This window comes from Pristiophorus japonicus, chromosome 15, assembly GCF_044704955.1.
Source record: "Pristiophorus japonicus isolate sPriJap1 chromosome 15, sPriJap1.hap1, whole genome shotgun sequence".
Classification (NCBI taxonomy): Eukaryota; Metazoa; Chordata; class Chondrichthyes; family Pristiophoridae; genus Pristiophorus; species Pristiophorus japonicus.
Window position 1 is genome coordinate 11,254,981 of NC_091991.1, and position 18,283 is coordinate 11,273,263.

At 52.1% G+C, this 18,283-nt stretch overlaps 1 protein-coding gene across 1 annotated transcript in view; it reads left to right on the plus strand.

Annotated features, from left to right (window-relative positions):
* Window positions 1-16,820, plus strand: part of nr1h4 (nuclear receptor subfamily 1, group H, member 4) — a 75,974-nt gene extending 59,154 nt beyond the window's left edge. Inside the window, exons 8-9 of the mRNA XM_070901555.1 lie at window positions 14,898-15,011; window positions 16,582-16,820. Coding sequence (XP_070757656.1) covers window positions 14,898-15,011; window positions 16,582-16,820 — 353 coding nt within the window. The remainder of the gene's footprint in view (window positions 1-14,897; window positions 15,012-16,581) is intronic.
* Window positions 16,821-18,283: the final 1,463 nt, after the last annotated feature.

Here is an 18,283-nt window from a genome sequence, read left to right on the forward strand (position 1 = left end):
CGGTAGAGAATTCCAAGGTTAACCACTCTCTGAATGAAGAAGTTTCTCCATATTTCAGTCCTAAATGGCTTACCCCTTATCCTTAGACTGTTACCCCTGGTTCTGGAACTCCCCAACATCGGGAACATTCTTCCTGCCTCTAACCTGTCCAGTCCCGTCAGAATTTTTAATGTTTCTATGAGATCCCCTCTCATTCTTCTAAACTCCAGTGGATACAAGCCCAGTTGATCCAGTCTCTCCTCATATGTCAGTCCTGCCATCCCGGGAATCAATCTGATGAACCTTCACTGTACTCCCTCAATAGCAAGAACGTCCTTCCTCAGATTAGGAAACCAAAACTGAACACAATATTCCAGGTGTGGCCTCACCAAAGCTCTGTACAACTGCAGTAAGACTTCCCTGCTCCTATACTCAAATCCCCTAGCTATGAAGGCCAACATGCCATTTGCCGCCTTCACCGCCTGCTGTACCTGTATGCCAAACTTCAATGACTGATGTACCATGACACCCAGGTCTCGTTGCACCTCCCCTTTTCCTAATCTGTCACCATTCAGATAATATTCTGCCTTCCTGTTTTTGCCACCAAAGTGGATAACCTCACATTTATCCACATCATACTGCATCCGCCATGCATTTGTCCACTCACCTAACCTGTCCAAGTCACCCTGCAGTCTCTTAGCATTATCCTCACAGCTCACACCGCCACCCAACTTAGTGTCATTTGCAAACTTGGAGATATTACATTCAATTCCTTCATCTAAATCGTTGATGTATATTGTAAATAGCTGGGGTCCCAGCACTGAACCCAGCGGCACACCACTGGTCACTGTCTGCCATTCTGAAAAGGACCTGTTTATTCCGACTCTCTGCTTCCTGTCTGCCAATCAGTTCTCTATCCATGTCAATACATTACCCCCAATACCATATGCTTTAATTTTGCACACTAATCTCTTGGGACCTTGTCAAAAGCCTTTTGAAAATCCAAATACACCACATCCACTGGTTCTCCCTTGTCCACTCTACATGTTACATCCTCAAAAAATTCTAGAAGATTTGTCAAGCATGAATTCCCTTTCATAAATCCATGCTGACTTGGACCGATCCTGTCACTGCTTTCCAAATGTGCTGCTATTTCATCTTTAATAATTGATTCCAACATGTTCTCCACCACTGATGTCAGGCTAATCCGTCTATAATTCCCTGTTTTCTCGCTCACTCCTTTTTTAAAAAGTGGTGTTACATTAGCTACCCTCCAGTCCATAGGAACTGATCCAGAGTCAATAGAATGTTGGAAAATGATCACCAATGCATCCACTATTTCTAGGGCCACTTCCTTAAGTACTCTGGGATGCAGCCTATCAGGCCCTGGGGATTTATCAGCCTTCAATCCCATCAATTTCCCTAACACAATTTCCTAAGGATTTCCTTCAGTTCCTCCTTTTCGCTACACCCTTGAATCCCTAGTATTTCCGGAAGGTTATTTGTGTCTTCCTTACCAACCTGCCCCTGCCACACAGTACTGATCCCCGGTAATCAAGATCCATGACAAGACCTTGGAAAATGTGGACCATTTTCCTTACCTCGGGAGCCGACTGTCAGCAAGTGCGGACATCGATAGCTAGGTCCAATACCGCATTCAGTGCGCCAGTGCAGCCTTCGGCCGCCTGAGGAAAAGAGTGTTTGAAAACCAGGATCTCAAACCCAGCACCAAGCTCATGGTCTACAGAGCAGTAGTGATACCCACCCTCCTATATGCTTCAGAGACATGGACTACGTAAAGCAGGCACCTCAAAGCACTGGAGAAGTACTACCAACGCTGCCTTCGCAAGATCCTGCAAATCCATTGGCAGGATAGGCTCACCAAAGTCAGTGTTCTCGCTCAGGCCAACATCCCCAGCATTGACGCACTGATCACGCTCGATCAGCTCTGGTGGGCGGGCCACATTGTCCGCATGCCTGACACTAGACTCCCGAAGCAAGTGCTCTACTCCCAGCTATGAGCGAGCCTCAGGAGGGCAGAGGAAATGCTTCAAGGGCACCCTCAAAGCCTCCTTGAAAAAAATGCAACATCCCCACCGACTCTTGGGAATCCCTGGCCCAAGACCGCTCAAAGTGGTGGAAGAGCATCCGGGAAGGCGGCGAAGACCTGAGTCTCTTCGCCGGGAGCACGCGGAAACCAAGCGCAAACAGTGGAAGGAGCGCACGACAACCCAAGCACCCCACCCACCCGTCCCTCCGACTACCATCTGCCCCACCTGTGACAGAGACTGTAGGTCACGCATTGGTCTCATCAATCAGCTTGGACCTCATTAGTGTGGAAGCAAGTCATCCTCGACTCCGAGACACTGCCTGAGAAGAAGGATAGACTGGAGCAGCTGGGGATGATCTCCTTGGAGCAGAGAAGGTTTGGAGAGGAGATTTGATCGAGGTGTTCAAAGTCATGAGGGCTCTGGACAGAGTAGATAGAGAGAAACTGTTCCCATTGGCGGAAGGGTCGAGAACCAGAGGACACAGATTTAAGGTGATTGGCAAAAGAACCAAAGGCGACATGAGGAAAAACGTTTTTACGCAGCGAGTGGTTAGGATCTGGAATGCACGGCCTGAGAGGGTGGTGGAGGCAGACTCAATCGTGGCTTTCAAAAGGGAATTGGATAAGTACCTGAAGGAAAATAATTAGCAGGGCTACGGGGAAAGGGCGGGGGAGTGGGACTAGCAGAGGTGCTCTTGCAAAGAGCCGGCACGGGCTCGATGGGCCGAATGGCCCCCTTCCATGCTGTAACCGTTCTGTGATTCCCACCATGAACCCTTTGCTCGTTCAGACACCGAGAACTTTCGGCTAAATGCCATTTGACCCGCAGATGAATTGTCACTACAATCATGAATACATAATACGGTCCAATCACGTTCTGGAGTTTTCAGGAATGTAGAGCGTATAATTAGACAATCAGCCTGGTCTTTGCAGAAAGTCACTTGCATTTCTTTGTATCGCACCCGAAAAAAATTCATTCACAATGTTGGGGTTTCTAGGATTTTGAATTGAATTGGTCGGCTGGATAGGGAGCAACCATTTTCTGCTGGTGGGGGAGTGCACGACAAGGGTACACAGCCTTAAAATCAGAGCCAGGCCCTTCAGGAGAGAAGTTCGGAAACAATTTTTCACGCAAAGGGTGGCAGTCGTGTGGAACTCTCTCCCACACAAAGCAGGAGATGTTCGCTCAATCAATCATTTTAATTCTGAGATGGATAGATTTTTGCTAGCCAACAGCACATCGGAATTCTGGCCTCCTCATGTGCCGTCTCATTCTATGATTCTATACGGAGCCAAGGCGGGTGGCTGGAGTTAGGACACAGGTCAGACTCGATCTCATTGATTGGCTGAATGGCCGCCTCTGTTCCTGTGTTCCTAGAAATGTTTTCAATGCCCAACCTACGAAAATCCTTGGATTTCTTTCCCTGCACAAGTCGACCAATCCTTGCTGGCCTCATTGCGGCAATATTGGGTATATTAAATTGCTCTTTGGAATTTATTTCCAGCACTATGCTTTATTGTTCTGCTGTGTTCATTCCGAACAGCCGAGGGAAACCAAACCCAGCGACCAGGCTAGGCTTTGAGCAAACGAGGACATGAATAATAGATGCTGTAGTTTGAAACCCGGTCTCAGAAAAGATAAATATTTAACCGGGCAGTATTGTACCATTCCGTACTTGTGTCATTGGCACAGAATGCAGGCAGGATCAGCTGTGAGATCGGCGTTAGATTTCTCTTTGTTTGAAGATGTGGTTTACATTTGCGCTGCAGAGTGCTGAGTGACTGAAAAGGTAATGAAATCGAGATTAAGTGATCCCACACACACGCTCCTTGATGCAGGTTGACGGGGGATGGGTTGGAGGTTGAGGATGTTTCCAATGCATTCGTCAGCATTCAATCCTCCGTCCGATAAAGCCTCCTAACCCCCCTCCCTGAAACAATTTACCCGCGACCTCCACCAGCGACAAGGACAAGGGTAGCAGGCGCACGGGAACACCACCACCTCCACGTTCCCCTCCAAGTCACACGCCATCCTGACTTGGAAATATATCGGCCGTTCCTTCATCGTCGCTGGGTCACAATCCTGGAACTCCCTCCCTAACAGCACTGTGGGAGCACCTTCACCACACGGACTGCAGCGGTTCAAGGCGGCGGCTCACCACCACCTTCTCAAGGGGCAATTAGGGATGGGCAATAAATGCCGGCCTTGCCAGCGACACCCACATCCCAGAAATGAAAAACTCTCCCACCTTTCCTACCTTACAACAGTGACTACACAAACTATTTCATTGGCTGTAAAGTGCTTCGAGACACCCTTGGGTTGTGAAAGGCACTATATATTTTTTCTTTCTCACTCATAACCAGCCATTCCCCAGAAAACAGTCAGGGTGAATGTCTTCTTTTCCCAGTTGGTTTGAGTAATTAAATAATGATAGCTTGGCACCGTGATTTATGACACTACTGTAAAGCACTGATACTATGATTCCATGTTGAAGTGTTACCACGATTTCATGATACTGTGACATTAAGATTCAATACTACCACAATATCATGATTCACTGTTATTTCTGTCTATTCATTCCTGGGATATGGGTAAGACCAGCATTTTTTTATTTTTTTATTTTTTTATTGCCCATCCCTAATTGCCCTTGAGAAGGTGGTGGTGAGCTGCCTTAAACCGCTGCAGTCCGTGTGGTGAAGGTGCTCCCACAGTGCTGTTAGGGAGGGAGTTCCAGGATTGTGACCCAGCGACGATGAAGGAACGGCCGATATATTTCCAAGTCGGGATGGTGTGTGACTTGGAGGGGAACGTGGAGGTGATGGTGTTCCCATGTGCCTGCTGCCCTTGTCCTTCTAGGTGGTAGAGGTCGCGGGTTTGGGAGGTGCTGCCGAAGAAGCCTTGGCGAGTTGCTGCAGTGCATCTTGTAGACGATTTAGTTTGTTACATATCAAAACTGGGCCACAGTCTGAAGTAATTATCAATCTCTGCCATCCTCTGCTGTCAGGGTAGCTACAGAAGAAATTGATAATAAAATTGCGGAGGGCAGGGAGGAGAAAAGACTGGATTATAAATAGAAGAAAAGATGATTAAGAACAAAAGAGAAGATTACCGACTGAAGCCAATCGCGATCCGACAGATACTGCTCACACTGGGCCTCTTCATCGTTAACAATTGTAGAGAAGCCCACCATGAAAGAAAGACTTACATTTATATAGTACCTCTCACGATAGCAGACGTCTCAAAGCGCCTTCTAGGTGGTAGAGCTCACAGGTTTGGGAGGTGCTGTTGAAGAAGCCTTGGCGAGTTGCTGCAGTGCATCTTGTAGATGGTGCACACTGCAGCCAGGGGGCGCCGGTGGTGGAGGGAGTGAGTGTTGAAGGTGGTGGATGGGGGGCCGATCAAGCGGGCTGCTTTGTCCTGGATGGTGTCGAGCTTCTTGAGTGTTGTTGGAGCTGCACTCATCCAGGCAAGTGGAGAGTATTCCATCACACTCCTGACTTGTGCCTTGTAGATGGTGGAAAGGCTTTGGGGAGTCAGGAGGTGAGACACTCGCCGCTGAATACCCAGCCTCTGACCCGCTCTTGTTGCCACAGTGTTTATGTGGCTGGTCATTATGAGGATGTTGATGGTGGGGGATTCGGCGATAGCAATACCGTTAAAGATGAAGTGGAGGTGGTTAGATGTTCTATTGTTGGAGATAGTCATTGCCTGGCACTTGCATGAATTGAATGTTAGTTATCAGCCCAAGCCTGGATGTTGTCCAGGTCTTGCTGCATGCAGACACGGACTGCCTCATTATCTGAGGAGTTGTGAGTGGAACTGAACACTGTGCAGTCATCAGCGAACATCCCCACTTCTGCCCTTCTGATCGAGGGAAGGTCAGTGATGGCTGAAGTGTGCAATATCGAGTTGGGAAAGAGGCTTCAGAAACTACCACCACAGAGCCACCTTGTGGCCAGAGCTTAAAACTACATCGTTTTGATGTAGTTTTAAGAGTTTTGATATCGGAAATGAATCACATTAATTTGCAAAAACATTTTTCAACTGAGGGGCTTGAAAGGCAGAGTTCAATTTGCACAAGGCAGCTGTGGCTCAGTGGGCAGCACTCTCTCTCGCCTCTGAGTCACAAGGTGCTGGGTTCAAGTCCCAATCCAAATACATGAGCACAAAATCCAGGCTGACACTCCAGTGAAGTACTGAGGGAGCGCCGCACTGTCGGAGGGGCAGTACTGAGGGAGAGCCACATTGTCGGAGGGGCAGTACTGAGGGAGAGCCGCACTGTCGGAGGGGCAGTACTGAGGGAGAGCCGCACTGTTGGAGGGGCAGTACTGGGGGAGTGTTGCACTGTCAGAGGTGCCGTCGTTTGGATGAGACATTAAGCCGAGGCCCCGTCTGCTCTCTCAGGTGGATGTAAAAGATCCCATGGCATTTTTTGAAGAAGAGCAGAGGAGTTATCCCCGGTGTGCTGGGGCCAATATTTATCCTTCAATCAACATAACAAAAACAGAATACCTGGTCATTATCACATTGCTTTTGTGGGGTCTTGCTGTGTACAAATTAGCTGCCACATTTCCTACAGTGCAACAGTGACTACACTTCAAAAAGTACTTCATTGGCTGTAAAGCACTTTGGGGTGTCTTGAGACTGTGAAAGACGCGATAGAAATATAAGGCTTTCTTTTTATAAATTTGTCTTCAGGATGTGAGCAACAATGAATGCCCTTCCTCAGTTGCTCGGGAAAGGTTATGGTGACTGCTGTAGAATCATATAATTTTACAGCGCAGGAGGAGGCCATTCGGCCCATCGTGCCTATACCGGCTCTTTCTCCAATTAGTCCCTCTCCCCCCTGCTCTTTCCCCACATCTCTGCAAATGGTTCTGTTTCAAATATTTATCTAATTCCCTCTCATTCTTCTAAAATCCAGGTAGTATATAAAGACCAGATAATCTGCTCTTAGTGATGTTGGTTCATGGATAAATATTGGCCCAGGACACCAGGGAGAAATCTCCCCAATCTTGTTCATAACAGTGCCGTGGGCTCTTTGACATCCACCTGAGAGAGCAGACAGGGCTTCGGTTTAACATCTCAGCCAAAAGTCGGCACCTCCGACAGTGCAGCACTCCCTCAGTACTGCCCCTCCCACAGTGCGGCGCTCCCTCAGTACTGCCCCTCCCACAGTGCGGCACTCCCTCAGTACTGCCCCTCCGACAGTGCGGCGCTCCCTCAGTACTGCCCCTCCGACAGTGCGGCGCTCCTTCAGTACTGCTCTTCCGACAGTGCGGCGCTCCCTCAGTACTGCCCCTCCGACAGTGCGGCGCTCCCTCTGTACTGCCCCTCCCACAGTGCGGCGCTCCCTCTGTACTACCCCTCTCACAGTGCGGCGCTCCCTCTGTACTAGCCCTCCCACAGTGCAGCGCTCCCTCAGTACTGCCCCTCCGACAGTGCGGCGCTCCTTCAGTACTGCCCCTCCGACAGTGCGGCACTCCCTCAGTACTGCCCCTCCGACAGTGCGGCGCTCCCTCAGTACTGCCCCTCCGACAGTGCAGCGCTCCCTCAGTACTGCCCCTCCGACAGTGCGGTGCTCCTTCAGTACTGCCCCTCCGACAGTGCGGCACTCCCTCAGTATTGCCCCTCCGACAGTGCGGCACTCCCTCAGTATTGCCCCTCCGACAGTGCGGCACTCCCTCAGTACTGCCCCTCCGACAGTGCGGCACTCCCTCAGTACTGCCCCTCCGACAGTGCGGCACTCCCTCAGTATTGCCCCTCCGACAGTGCGGCGCTCCCTCAGTACTGCCCCTCCGACAGTGCGGCGCTCCTTCAGTACTGCCCCTCCGACAGTGCGGCACTCCCTCAGTACTGCCCCTCCGACAGTGCGTCACTCCCTCAGTACTGCCCCTCCGACAGTGCGGCGCTCCCTCAGTACTGCCCCTCCGACAGTGCGGCGCTCCCTCAGTACTGCCCCTGGATTATGTCGGCCTGGATTAAGGGCTGAAGTCTTTGGCACTCACTTTATGTGTCTTGAGGCGAAGCAAGGTTTTGAATCTTCTTCCACGACCAGCTGATCTTGACGCCGCCCCCTAATATTGAATCTTCAGCTTGTCATTTCCAGATGTATGTGTGAATTCTTTAAAGATTGAAGTGCACTTCGGAGGAGAATGGCCGTTTCAAATGCCACTGTTGAAGAAATGACACCCCCAGGTGCAATGGGAAGATAATTCTGATTTAATTCAGACACTGAGGGGCGTAAATATCAACTGGCCCCATTGTCAAGGTGTGACAGTCTTGGTGTGATAACTGAGAGGTTTGTGCTGGGACTGTACACACAAATCCTTCACATTGTCATCGAGCAACTTTTTAACTTAAGGCCATTCTCATGGATAATTCATTTGTGTGTCTCAGATTATACAAGAGCCTATAATGAATTCTTGATAGTCTGTGAGATGAATGGTTCGTGTCTGATGCTGCCCTTTCTATAGAAGACTTTATTCACATGCAGATTTTAAGATTAAATAAAGGGCAACTTTTATAACTCTATCTATTTGTAGAGGAAGTATAAATTGACGGGTTTTTTTTTGCCAGGCATTTACGCCCACATAATAATAATAGATATGGTGAACTTGAAAGAATTTCAAAACATGAAACTTTTGTTCATTCATCGTTTGTTGAGATGGAGGATTTCTGTCGATATCAGCTCCTCAATGGAATCATCTGTACTGTGAAGTCCCCAACTTTCAAATTCTTCCTTTGTTTTAAGCGAGCTTTAATCAGCGATACAATACACACTTGTGCGGGCACTGTATCATTCTGTGATTCAGATATTTTCCTCATTAACCATTAACTCATCGGCAACAATCAGAGAAAGGGAAACTGGTAAAATGTTGGAAGAAATTTCACCTGATACCAGTCAATAGTTTGTCATCCACAGGAATAGGAGGAGACCATTCAGCCCCTCGAGCTTCTTCCGCCATTCAATTAGATCGTGCAAATGGGATTTTTTTTCTTACCTGCTATCACGTGCTGTTTTGTATAATCCTCGTCCTTCTGAACCTGTCTGCAGCCTTTGACACGGTTGACCCACTCCATCCTCCTCCAACACCTCTCCACCATCGTCCAGCTGGGTGGGACTGCACTCGCCTGGTTCCATTCTTATCTATCTAATCATAGCCAGAAAATCTCCTGCAACAGCTTCTCTTCCCACTCCCGCATCATTCCCTCTGGTGTCTCCCACTGATCTATCCTTGGCCCCCTCCTGTTTCTCATCTACATGTTGCCCCTTGGCGACATCATCCGAAAACACGGCGTCAGTTTCCACACGTACGCTGACGACACCCAGCTCTACCTCACCACCACTTCTCTCGCCCCCTCCACGGTCTCTAAATTGTCAGACTGCTTGTCCGGCATCCAGTTCTGAATGGGCAGAAATATTCTCCAATTAAATATTGGGAAGACCGAAGCCATTGTCTTTGGTGCCCGCCACAAACTGCGTTCCCCAGCCACTGACTCCATCCCTCTCCCTAGCATCAATCTGAGGGTGAACCAGACTGTTCGCAACCTTGATGTCATATTGGACCCTGAAATGAGTTTCTGACCATATATCCGCGCCATAACTAAGATCGCCTCCGTAACATCACCCGTCTCCGCCCCTGCCTCGGCTCACCTGCTGCTGAAACCCTCATCCCTGCCTTTGTTACCTCTAGACTTGGCTATTCCAATGCACTCCTGGCTGGCCTCCTACATTCTACCCTATGTAAACTTGAGGTCATCCAAAACTCGGCAATCTGTGTCCTAACTCGCACCAAATCCTGCTCACCCATCACCCTGTGCTCGCTGACCTGCATTGGCTCCCGGTTAAGCAATGCCTCGATTTTAAAATTCTCATCCTTGTTTTCAAATCCCTCCATTGCCTAGCCCCTCCCTATCTCTGTAATCCCCTCCAGCCCCACAAGCCCCCCACCACCCCCCCCCCAACCTCCGAGATGTCTACGCTCCTCTAATTCTGCCCTCTTGAGCATCCCTGATCCCTCAACCATTGGTGGCCGTGCCTTCTGTTGCCTGGGCCCCAAGCTCTGGAACTCCCAGCCTAAATCTCTCCTCCTCTTTACCTCTCTTTCCTCCTTCAAAATGCTCCTTACACCTACCTCTTTGACCAAAGAATTGGGTCACCTGTGTGGCTCAGTGTCAAATGTATTTGTTTTGTTTGATAATGCTCCTGTGAAGCGCCTTGGGACATTTTACTACGTTAAAGGCGCTACATAAATGCAAGTTGCTGCTATTCTTTTCCAATCCCTCCATGCAGCGTTCCCTGTGGGCTGCGCTGACACGCTCCAGGGAATTGGTGCAGCTGGTGTACTGTGCAGGCACAGCATTTTCAATGGCCAGAGTGGCACCTTAAAGGGGCCGCGCAGTGCCAAAAGGAATTGGAGGGAACATTCCCTCAATGGCCTCGCCCCTCCCTATCTCTGTAACCTCCTCCAGCCCCACAACCACCCCCCCCCCCCCCGAGATCTCTGCGCCCCTCCAATTCTGCCCTCTTGAGCATCCGCGATTTCCATCGCTCCGCCATTGGTGGCCGTGCCGTCTGCTGCCTGGGCCCCAAGCTCTGGAACTCCCTCCCTAAACCTCTCCGCCTCTCTACCTCCTTTACGACGCTCCTTAAAACTTCCCTCTTTGGCCAAGCTTTTGCTCACCTGCGCTAATTTCTCCTCATGTGGCTCGGTGTCAAATTTTTGATTTTTAACGCTCCTGTGAAGCGCCCTGGGACGGTTTGCTACATTAAAGGCGCTATATAAATACAAGTTGTTGTTGTTGTAGTAGAGTGTGGCATTTATGGCCATATCATCCTCACATTGCCGAATCAAACATCTCTTAATCTCCAATTATAGACTTTCGCTGAGAGTGGTTAGAGAGGGGATCACTCTGTTGGGGAGGAGTGAATATGAGATGGCAACCAGTAATTATAGCAAGAAATTATATTTTGTGTCCTCCCATCACATTACGGCTGAAATGCTGCAGCAGTGTCCGGTCAGTTTGCCTTTACTTCCACAGACGCTGGAAGCTGTCGCATAAATCTGCAGTCACAGCTCTCGACCCGACCCAACCCCAGCGTGACGCAGTGCAGGACTCCCAGGAGGATGTAATCTCACTCCGCACCACTCCACTCTCACTCCAGTCGCACTCCACTCTCACTCCGCACCACTCCAGTCTCACTCCACTCTCACTCCGCACCTCTCCACTCTCTCTCCACTCTCACTCCAGTCTCACTCCGCACCACTCCAGTCTCACTCCACTCTCACTCCGCACCACTCCAGTCTCACTCCAGTCTCACTCCAGTCGCACTCCATTCTCACTCCGCACCACTCCAGTCTCACTCCACTCTCACTCCGCACCACTCCACTCTCACTCCAGTCTCACTCCAGTCTCACTCCACTCTCACTCCGCACCACTCCAGTCTCACTCCACTCTCACTCCGCACCACTCCAGTCTCACTCCAGTCTCACTCCAGTCACACTCCAGTCTCACTCCACTCTCACTCCGCACCACTCCACTCTCACTCCAGTCTCACTCCACTCTCACTCCGCACCACTCCACTCTCACTCCGCACCACTCCAGTCTCACTCCACTCTCACTCCGCACCACTCCACTCTCACTCCAGTCTCACTCCTGTCGCACCCCACTCTCACTCCGCACCACTCCAGTCTCACTTCACTCTCACTCCGCACCACTCCACTCTCACTCCAGTCTCACTCCACTCTCACTCCAGCCTCTTATTGAAAAAATGTTCTATTAATATTTCTGTTTGCCATCCGCGGGTAACAGAAGGCCCTACGCTTGCTCCCTGCCAGCGGAGTTCCATTGCCTGTGCCTGTGGACGATGGGTCAAACTGAAACCTGACGGATCGCAAGTTCCGGGTTTTCGGGCATGCGCAGCGCATGGGAGGCCCAGAACCTGTGGGCCCGTACCACTGTGTACACTGTGCAAACGTGGTGAAAGGCCTGTGACATCCGGGCCATTATTGGGCAAATATTTCTCGTGATGGTAGCGACCTTGTGGCTTATTTGCTTCTCTGCCGCTAGTCAGCCGCGTAGTCTTCTAATTTCACCGTCAATAAAAGTTTTTTTTTAATGATTTTTGCCTCTGCAAAGATGGAATTTAATTTAAAAAAATAATTGTATAAAAGCTCCGCTATAATCTCCGAGGTTCAGCTGTGAAACGGCTAAATGACAGGTGGCACCTCCACCTAGTGGTGACAGTCGCAAACTGCGAGCAGTGCCAGCTGGTGAGAAGCTACATTTTATACTCATCGGGGGCAAAATTGGGCCTTTCTCCCTCCTGTGTTTATCCAACTTCCCCTTAAATGCATCGATACTATTCACCTCAACTACTCCCTGTGGCAGCGGTTCCACATTCTCACCCCACTCTGGGTAAAGAGGTTTCTCCTGAATTTCCTATTGGGTTTATTAGTGACTGCCTTATATTGATGACCTCTAGTTATGGACTCCCGACAAGCAGTGGATCCCCCCAGTCTTCAGTGTCGGGCCTGCTTTCTTTTCATTTCTCTTAAATAGTTGCAATTTGTACCCTCCTCCACCCCTCCTGCTCCCCAAAGCCTCCCCGAACCCTCTCTCTCCCCCTCCCCATCCCTCTCTCTCCCCCTCCCCATCCCTCTCTCTCCCCCTCCCCCATACCTCTCTCTTCCACTCCACCACCCCTCGCTCCCCCTCCCCCATCCCTCTCTCCTCCTCCCCATCCCTCTCTCTCCCCCTCCCCCATCCCTCTCTCCTCCTCCCCATCCCTCTCTCTCTCCACCTCCCCCACCCCTCTCTCCCCCTCCCCATCACTCTCTCTCCCCCTCCCCCACCTCTCTCTCTCCCCTCCCCATCCCTCTCTCTCTCCCCTCCCCCATCCCACTCTCCCCTCCCCATCCCTCTCTCTCCCCTCCCCATCCCTCTCTCTCCCCCCTCCCCCATCCCTCTCTCTCCCCCTCCCCATCCCTCTCTCTCCCCCTCCCCATCCCTCTCTCTCCCCCTCCCCATCCCTCTCTCTCCCCCTCCCCCATCCCTCTCCTCCTCCTCCCCATCCCTCTCTCTCTCCACCTCCCCCACCCCTCTCTCCCCCTCCCCATCACTCTTCTCCCCCTCCCCCACCTCTCTCTCTCCCCTCCCCATCCCTCTCTCTCTCCCCCTCCCCCATCCCACTCTCCCCCTCCCCCATCCCTCTCTCTCCCCCTCCCCATCCCTCTCTCTCCCCCCTCCCCCATCCCTCTCTCTCCCCCTCCCCATCCCTCTCTCTCCCCCTCCCCCATCCCTCTCTCCCCCCTCCCCATCCCCCTCTCTCCCCCTCCCCCATCCCTCTCTCTCCCCCTCCCCCATCCCTCTCTCTCCCCCTCCCCCATCCCTCTCTCTCCCCCTCCCCCATCCCTCTCTCCCCCTCCCCATCCCTCTCTCCCCCTCCCCCATCCCTCTCTCCCCCTCCCCCATCCCTCTCTCCCCCTCCCCCATTCCTTTCTTCCCCCTCCCCCATCCCTCTCTCCCCCTCCCCATCACTCTCTCCCCCTCCCCATCCCTCTCTTCCCCCTCCCCCATCCCTCTCTTCCCCCTCCCCCATCCCTCTCTCCCCCTCCCCCATCCCTCTCTCCCCCTCCCCCATCCCTCTCTTCCCCCTCCCCCATCCCTCTCTTCCCCCTCCCCCATCCCTCTCTTCCCCCTCACCCCCTCTCTTCCCCCTCCACCATCCCTCTCTTCCCCCTCCCCATCCCTCTCTTCCCCTCCCCCATCCCTCTCTCCCCCTCCTCCATCCCTCTCTCCCCCTCTCTATCCCTCTCTCCCCCTCCCCATCCCTCTCTCCCCCTCCCCATCCCTCTCTCTTCCCCCCATCCCTCTCTCTTCCCCCCATCCCTCTCTCTTCCCCCCGCCCCCACCCCTCTCTCCCCCGCCCCCACCCCTCTCTCCCCCTCCCCATCTCTCTCTCGCCACCTCCACCACCCCTCTCTCCTCCTCCCCATACCTCTCTCTCCCCCCCCATCCCTCTCTCCCACTCACCCATCCCTCTCTCTCCCCCCTCACCCACCTCTCTCTCCCCTCCCCATCCCTCTCTCTCTCTCCACCTCCCCCACCCTTCTGTCCCCCTCCCCCATCCCTCTCTCTCCCCCTCCCCCATCTCTCTCTCTCCCCCTCCCCATCTCTCTCCCCCTCCCCATCTCTCTCTCTCCCCTCCCCCACCACTCTCTCCCCCTCCCCATCCCTATCTCTCTCTCTCCCCCTCTTCATCTCTCTCTCTCCCCCTCCCCATTTCTCTCTCTCCCCTCCCCCACCACTCTCTCCCCCTCCCCATCCCTCTCTCTCCCCTCCCCCACCACTCTCTCCCCCTCCCCATCCCTCTCTCTCCCCTCCCCCACCACTCTCTTCCCCCTCCCCATCTCTCTCTCTCCCCCTCCCCATCTCTCTCTCTCCCCTCCCCCATCCCTCTCTCTCCCCCTCCCCATCCCTCTCTCTCCCTCTCCCCCTCCCCCATCCCTTGGGTCTGCCTGCTCCCGGCGAAGAGGCTCGAGGTGTTCGGTGCCTTCCCGGATGCTTCTCCTCCACTTTGAGCGGCCTGGGGCCAGGGATTCCCAAGAGTCGATGGGGATGTTGCATTTTTTCAAGGAGGCTTTGAGGGTGTCCTTGAAACTGACCCATGTAGGTCAGCGAATGCAGGGGTGATGGGTGAGTGGGACTTGGTACGTGGTTTATCCTGGTACATTTCGAGCAAATGATTTTGCTTTAGTCTTGTATATCGCTTCTGTATTTTACAGTTAGTGTTAAATACTTGGTTAGTCAATGAAGTGGTTGTGATGGATTGTAATCAAACATCATTTTTATGTTTAATAGGCATAGCTGAGGAGTATATCACACCAATGTTTAACTTCTATCGGAGTATCGGGGAATTGAAGATGACACAGGAAGAATACAGTCTTTTAACAGCTATCACCATTCTATCCCCAGGTAGGTGGTGTTCTTGGCGACATTCAGTATTGGTGGCCCATCTATCTATCTGTCTATATATACATATATATCACAAAAATCCAGGCTGAGTCAAAAGTGTGTATAGAAGAACTCCACGAGGCTGAGTACTGTGAGCTAAACTTAGTGTGACCTTAGTCTTCTTTATTACAACTCCAGAGTGCCTAAACAACATGGCAGCCAACCTTTTATACTGGCCCTGCACGTGTGTGCAGGTGGCCATTAGGACTCCAACAGTCACGCCCTCTGGTGGCAAGTATTACATGGTTACATACATAACATCACTCCCCCCCGCCCCCTCCCCCCCCTAAAGTCTTCAGTACAAGTTATTTACAAGTTGAGGCGATCCGGAGTCCTTCGCTCCCTGGTTGATCGTCTAAGTTCAAACCCTGGCGTGTGTGAGTTGGTTGGACTATTGCTGCACTGCACTGCGGCTGGTCTGACCGGACTGTCAGGAACGGTGGGTTCATCCTCGTGATTGACAGCGAGGTCGATTGCTCGCTGGGTGTGTGTTGGTGGATCGTCGATGGTGATGTCCTCTTCAAGTCGTTCTTGGTTGTCAGTAAATCGCAATTTGGTCTGATCTAAATGCTTTCTGCACGTTTGGCCATTTAACAGTTTGATTATCAACACCCTTTCCCCTTCCTTGGCCAAAACAGTGCCAGCAACCCACTTGGGACCATGACCGTAATTCAGGACAAACACAGGGCCGTTAACATCAATGTCACGTGAAACAGCCGCGCGATCGTGGTACATGTTCTGCCGGTGTCGCCGGGTTTCCACGTGATCATTAAGGTCCCGGGGTGGACTCGGGAGAGTCTGGTTTTGAGGGCTCTCTTCATTAACAATTCTGCTGGGGGAACCCTTTCTTTCATTGGTTGGGCCGGCCCATGTGATCCCAGGGGCGCTTGCGACCCGCTTGCACCCCCCGGGGTACGTGGGCCTCTACGCAGGCATACGCCCGCAGGCCCAAGAGCGCGAGTCTCCATGGATCCCGAGGCACCAGGTAGGCGTGGATTTTATTTGCGGATCAGGTGCAATTCACCGCGGGAAGCCTCCCACTGCAAACTCAGGCCTTACATATTTGACGACTGATGTGTTTGATATTACGAAAACAACTCGCATTATATAGCGACTTTAATGTACAGAAATTAATCCTTAGGTGGCTGAGCAGTCCAATACGAGAACCACAGTCCTTGTCACAGGTGGGACAGATAGTGGTTGAGGGAAAGGGAGGGTGGGGAGTCTGGTTTACCGCACGCTCCTTCCGCTGCCTGCACTGGTTTTCTGCATGCTCTCGGCGACGAGACTCGAGGTGCTCAGCGCCCTCCCGGATGCACTTCCTCCACTTCGGGCAGTCTTTGGTCAGGGACTCCCAGGTGTCAGTGGGGACGTTGCACTTTATCAGCGAGGTTTTGAGGGTGGTCCTTGTAACGTCTCCTCTGCCCACCTTTGGGCTCGTTTGCCGTGAAGGAGTTCCGAGTAGAGCGCTTGCTTTGGGAGTACAAGGTTAAACGGCTGCATTTGATAATCTGCTTTCTTTTGGGTACAGATCGTTCTTTTGTGAAGAATCGGGATGCCATTGACCGGTTGCAGGAGCCTTTACTGGACATCCTGCAGAAGTACTGCAAACTCAACCACCCGGGGGACCCCCAGCACTTTGCCCGCCTGTTGGGGAGACTGACCGAGCTCAGGACTTTTAACCATCACCACGCTGACATGCTGATGTCCTGGAGGATCAATGACCACAAGTTCACCCCGCTGCTCTGTGAGATCTGGGATGTACAGTGACACCCCTCTCCCCCCACCCCTGCCCCACCCCCTCCCTCCCTGCCCCTCCTTGCAGGAATTCTTGTGCAGCTCACAGGCCTGGGAATTAAAGCTAGATGCACAGGATAGTGCTGGAAACTGAAGGTCCGAGCTTTGGAATATTCTGAGCTGCCCGGTGTGCCGAGACTGCGCGATCCAGGAGATTTTCTGTTGCTCCATGACCGGCGCAAAGACTATCTCGGTGCAATTGCAGGCCGGAGACAGGGGTGTGACATTTTATCCCCAAATCTCTTCCCCTCGCCCACCAATAGCCAGGCTCCATAAGGCCAACGCAGCCTCGATGAATCACCCCCAATATCTTCTAAAGATATTGGGGGTGATTTAACTGCCTTCATGATCTTAATATATAGACTGCAAATCCCCTGGGAGGACAGACGCACCAACGTTAGCGTCCTCGACCAGGCCAACATCCCCAGCATCGAAGCACTGACCACACTCGATCAGCTCCGCTGGGCAGGCCACATTGTTCGCTTGCCTGACACGAGACTCCCAAAGCAAGCGCTCTACCCGCTATTCCTTCACGACAAACGAGCTAAAAGTAGGCAGAGGAAACGTTTCAAGGACGCCCTCAAAGCCTCCCTGATAAAGTGCAACATCCCCACCAATACCTGGGAGTCCCTGGCCAAAGACCGCCCAAAGTGGAGGAAGTGCTTCTGGGAGGTCGCTGAGCACCTCGAGTCTCATCGCCGAGAGCATGCAGAAATCAAGCGCAGGCAGCGGAAGGAGCATGCGGCAAACCAGTCCCACCCACCCTTTCCTTCAACCACTGTCTGTCCCGCCTGTGACAGAGACTGTGGTTCCCGTATTGGACTGTTCAGCCACCTAAGGACTCATTTTTAGAGAGGAAGCAAGTCTTCCTCGATTCCGAGGGACTGCCTGTGATGATATAGACATCAGTCAAGTATTATGTAAGACTGTTCACCGTCACTTTGAGCTTGCATTGTGAACTCGAGCCCTACTGATGGGTTTTTCTGGATGGACTTTAAGGGCGGAGGTGATGTCGCTGATGACCATCCCAGTACCACAGCGAGCACCACTGCCACGAGATTCCTTTTGTCAGAGAGCAAAGGGAGGCGTTCCGTGTATCAACTTCCCCAATGGAAGTGGGCGGATTTCATTTCACAGACGAGTGGAAAGGTAGTTTCTATTGCACAGTGGTGCGAATGGAATGTCCAGCGCTCTTACCATGATCAGAGCTCCCTTCAACCCCCTGCTGGAATTACACTCGGACTCATTCCCAGATGAGACGTTAAACGGAGGCCTCCGCCTGCTCTCTCAGGCGGATGTAAAAGATCCCATGGGCACTGTTTCGAAGAAGAGCAGGGTAGGGGAGTTCTCCCCGGTGTCCTGGGGCCAGTATTTATCCCTCAACCAGCGTCAGTGAGACAGAACTGGGATGCCTAAAAAGAGGTCCCCACGGATTT